At 43.6% G+C, this 4,947-nt stretch overlaps 1 protein-coding gene across 1 annotated transcript in view; it reads right to left on the reverse strand.

The window, feature by feature from the left end:
- Positions 1-2,631: 2,631 nt before the first annotated feature.
- The window catches only part of CUNH12orf54 (chromosome unknown C12orf54 homolog), a 12,531-nt gene continuing 10,215 nt past the window's right edge, over positions 2,632-4,947 (reverse strand). Inside the window, 3 exon segments of the mRNA XM_032286277.1 lie at positions 2,632-2,660; positions 2,663-2,769; positions 4,286-4,334. Of these exon segments, the coding sequence (XP_032142168.1) occupies positions 2,632-2,660; positions 2,663-2,769; positions 4,286-4,334 (185 nt within the window).

Here is a 4,947-nt window from a genome sequence, read left to right on the forward strand (position 1 = left end):
TGGGAGGCCAGGTGGGGTGGGTCACACCTGTAATCCAAACACTTTGGGAGACTGAGGCAGGTGGATCACGAGGTCAGGAGTTTGAGACCAGCCCGGCCAATATGGCGAAACCCCATCTCCACTAAAAATACAAAAATTAGTTGGGCATGGTGGTGTGCACCTGTGATTCCAACTACTCAGGAGGCTGAGGCAGGAGAATCACTTGAGCCTAGGAGGCAGATGCTGCAGTGAGCTGAGATCATGCCACTGCACTCCAGCTTGGATGACAAGAGCAAAACTCTGATTCAAAAATAAATAAATAAATAAATAAAATAAAGAAATGGAAAACACTGACAATACTTTTAATACTATTGAGCTAGCATGAAAATAGAGGGCACACTTGTCTGGTTTTTGTTTTCAATATAATCCAATAATTATGGTGCTCCTTATCAGGTAATTTAAAGTGTTAAATAATTAAAATTTGTATTTTAACAAATGCCAAGTCAACATCTATAAGGTGAAGATTTTTAAAAAGTTACCTTTTTGCCATAATGTGTTCTGATTATTATTATTATTAAGTTGTAAGGTATTACTTATTAGACGATCTATGGCAAACAGGATTTTTAAAATTGCATTTTAGGTTTTGGGGTACATGTGAAGAACATGCAAGATTGTTGCATAGGTACACACATGGCAGTGTGATGTGCTGCCTTCCTCCCCATCATCTGTATCTGGTATTTCTCCCCATGCTGTTCTGATGATTATTTTGCTGGTGTGACCAATTCCCATTCCTGGGGTTAAATTTTATATTGTATAATATTTAATATGTTATGTTCATTTGTTCCGATTTGTTTAAAAGAAATAAAAATTCTACTTTCCCTGTCATGTAATGTGTGCATTTATATACGCAAAGATTGCCGTCTTTGACAAATATCCTGAATAGTCCTTTCTTGCAGGAAATATTATTGGACTAGGAGGTCTTTTCACAGGCTGGGAGAAGAATTGTCTTTAAATGGTAGACTGCGAGATCATCCACATCACAGGATATTGGAAATGAAAGGCACCTTCAGGATTTTCTAGTGATGGCTACTTATTTTATGGGAGAGGAAACTGAGGCCCACAAAGAAGGAAAACTTAGACAAAGTCAGAATGAGTTTATGACCTAATAGTGCAGGTTCTCCCATGCTATAGTGCTGTTCTTTGAAGCAAATGCGGTATCACACTTGGAAATTCTGTCACTACTCATTCCACAGCCTAGGAAGAACCAGGAGGGCAGGTCTTTTATGTCACATTTATTTCATCAGCTGTTTGTTTGCTGGTTTCTTTGCTTTGGTGGTTGGAATGTGCTTGGGTCTCATGTGATTTCTCAGTTTCCAGTTTTAGCCGTAGACCCTGGCATCTCCACTGATGGGCACCACGCTCTCTTCTAGGTTCAGTGATGATGTCTGCCTAATATCTTTCCCTTTTCCAGCAACTGAAGCTGTGCTGTAGATGTCACGGTCACATGGATGGGAATAAAATAAATTTATTTTCCTCCCTGCTAGACAATTTACTAGGCAGGAAACCCTGAGAACAGGCAGTCCTCGTGGTGATGCTTCTACCCTTGCGACCCCCTCCCAAGACATCCGACAGGAACTAAGGTGGAGACCACATTCTCTCTGTGTACTTTCCACTTCAGCATCTTTGCTATCCTACACTTGCTGTCCATGTCACACTAGAGGAAGGAAGCTTCCTGCCTTACAATCTGAACCCAAACTGGGTTTTGATCTAGGTTTTGTGTGTGTATGCATTACATTCAGCAAAATATAATCTTAATGCTAAAATACTGAAATACTTTGTGTATTTTGATGATTTGTGGGCGAAACAGGATAAAATATTTCAAAGGGGGCTATTCAAGAAGATACAGAATCACTGTACTTAGGCACAGGCAGATGAAACCCATTTTCTCCATCACCTATAACCCAGATTCTTTCTTAAAAGGAACAGCTAATGAGCCCTAGAGAAGGCCATAGAGAGGGCGTGGCTAGTATAGTCTATGCCACAGGGTGAGCACCTAAGACAGTCTTCTTCTTCAGGTGAGTTTGGTGTCAGATGAGCCTATGGAGCAGGAGAGTGAAAGGGGTTGAGGAAACAGCCTGCCACTTAAACAGTGCCTTTGGGGAAGCATAATCAAGTGCTTTCTGAAAGAAAACCTGGACGAGGGAGTCTATAAAGGATAGACTGTGTTTGATTCTTGATACTGAATTAAGCCCCCAAAGTAGTATTCGTTTCTAGAGCACTTTCCAGAGGAAATGATGGGCCTCGCGTCCATTAGTGTGTTTTAAAACTTTCCACCTTTCCATCTCTTTATCCCACAACTGTCTGTTCCTGATTCCAAACGCTATCCACACCTGATGCACTATTTGGCTCTTTGTCTTGATCACAGAGACCAAAAGAACCTGGCCTAGCCCTGCCTTCACTTGTCCACCTTCTCACCCCATTGCCCCTTGTACGACTGCACCTGCTTCGTGGGGTGCTGCCCTGCCATAGATGAGGACCTTTGAGGCCTGGGTTCCCGACTACCACAGATGGGCAGGGTGGAGCTCAGGGGAAAAGCTGCCTGGGTAAAACACCTGGCTGAAGCAGAGATGTCCTTCTTCCTTGGTTCTAGGGTTAGGGTCCAGGGTAGTAAGCTGACTGGAGAGCTGTGTCTTCACGTGGTGGATACGATCTCCTGATGGCTGCTCTCTAGTGCCGAACTGCAATCTTCTCAACTTTGGGGTCATGCAGGAGTCTGGAAGCTTTATGCTTCTGTGCCAAATAAGAGGAAGTTGTGGACATGTGAGGGAAAGATATCTTACCCTTTTAGTCCCCTCCCTGGCCTCCACTACCCTTAGGGATCCTATTATTACACTCCACCGAGAATGGGCGTCTCTGGCTCTGGAAGTTGCAATTTCCTGTTGGTTGTGTGGCTCACAGGAAAAAGCCCTTGTTGGGTGGGCTTCAGGAGAGGAACCTATTGCATCCTATGTTTTCATCAGGACAATTCCTCCTGCTTTACTCAGAGGAATAATAAAATTAAATAATATCATATATCTGAAAGGATTTTGACCAATCAAAATCACTCCTCATATGCAAAGATTTACAATAGTTACATTTAGAATTTTGTAAATATGAAATCACTTTTCACGTATTCCTTCCATGGTTTCAGCACTGAGCAAGTTAAAGCATAGCAATACATTTCTTTTTTCTTTTCTTATTTTTTTTAAGCAATCCATTTCTTTAAAACGAACGGCTTTATTTCATGAGAGTCAGTTTTCTGATATAGAGACAAATTCTGTTCAAACAGGAATCTAAGAAGTTCACCTTTTCCATTTACTGGTTTGGGAAAAACCATAACATGGCAAGTTAATTTGTTTTTTAAACACTATCTTTAAAGCTCTCTGAGGAACATAGTGCTGCTGTCTTTCTTGACTACCTAGTTCTATTTCTCAGCTGCACTATTGAAAAGTCTTTCCTCCCAATGTCTCATTTAAATCTATGTTGCAGTAGCCTGATCTTTTTTCTCCTCATCTTGTTATGGAAGGGAAAGTCCCAATATTAGGGCACTGGGGTCTCAAACTTTTGTTAATTTTCTTTATAACTTTCTTCTAAGTCCCCGGATTCTTTTTTTTTTTTTTTTTTGAGATAGGGTCTTGCTCTGTTATTCAAGCTGGAGGGCAGTGGCACGATTATGGCTCACTGCAGTCCTGACGTCCCCAGGCTCAGATTATCCTCCCACCTCAACCTCCACAGTAGGTGGGACTACAGGCGTGCACCACCACACCTGGCTAATTTCGTATTTTTTTGTGGAGACAGGTCTCACAGTGTCGAACTCCTGTGCTCAAGCAATCCAACCACCTTGGCCTCCAAAAGTACTGGGATTACAGGTGTGAGCCACCCCATGCCCAGCCTATGTCCCCGATTCTTTATTCCTTCTTTGCAGCTTTCCTTTCCTAGCTGTCATTCTATGTTCCCTTGTTCCCTCAACTGAGTTAAGATAATTTCTTAAAATCTCTTATGGTGAGGTTCAGGGCTGATCCTGAGATCCCAGGAATTTCTGATGGGGCCGAGGATGGAGGAGGAAGCCCAGGCTCTGTAGTTCATCACAAGTAGAGATAGTCAGGTCAGGGAGGGGGGAACTTCTTGCCCTTTTGGAAGAAATGTGTATTGGAAGCACAGGCTTCTGAAGGCTTGAGGCTCAGAGCTAGCTATATTCATGGCTAAGCACACCCACATCCAGGTGGGTGCCATCTCCCTTGGACCTTGTCAGAATAGGGACACTTACCCAGTTCTGGGTGCGGATGTCATGGGTGTCATGCAGCAATTGCTCATCCCTGAAGTGGACACAGAAAAAAGTCCTTCTGTTACAGGGTCCTGAACATGTCTCCCCAGCTGCCCAGCTCACATTCCTGGTTTGAAGTATAGCCAAAGTGGGAAGGGCCAGACTCGAAGGGACACTGAGGTCCTAACAAGCCCGACAGAGAGGCAGTTGCAGAATGTGGCACCAGAAATCTGGCCCCCTGTGAAGCAGAGGGAATCATGGCCACTGAAGCTCTGTTCATCTAGGGCCGGGGACTGAGTGCTTCCGTCCCCTTGCTACTGGAGCAAGTCCCTGGTAGCTCACCTCTTATCTCCATTTATTTTGTATGAACAATGGATACAGTGAGACTTGAATTCTCCTCGTCTCACCCTGGATTTTACCCTCCCATCTTTCAGGAAGTGGAAAAGCAATAGCAGCAGCTAGATCCTAAATCCACATTAAAAAAAAATTATACTTTAATTTCTGGGGTACATGTGCAGAACATGCAGGTTTGTACATAGGTATACACGTGCCGTGGTGGTTTGCTGCATCCATCACCCCCTCATCTACATTAGGTATTTCTCCTAATGCTATCCCTCCATATCCCCCCACCCCCTGCTATCCCTCCCCAGCCCCCATCCCCCAAC

Source organism: Sapajus apella, unplaced genomic scaffold (assembly GCF_009761245.1).
Source record: "Sapajus apella isolate SASKATOON/1434 unplaced genomic scaffold, GSC_monkey_1.0 scaffold2, whole genome shotgun sequence".
NCBI lineage: Eukaryota > Metazoa > Chordata > Mammalia > Primates > Cebidae > Sapajus > Sapajus apella.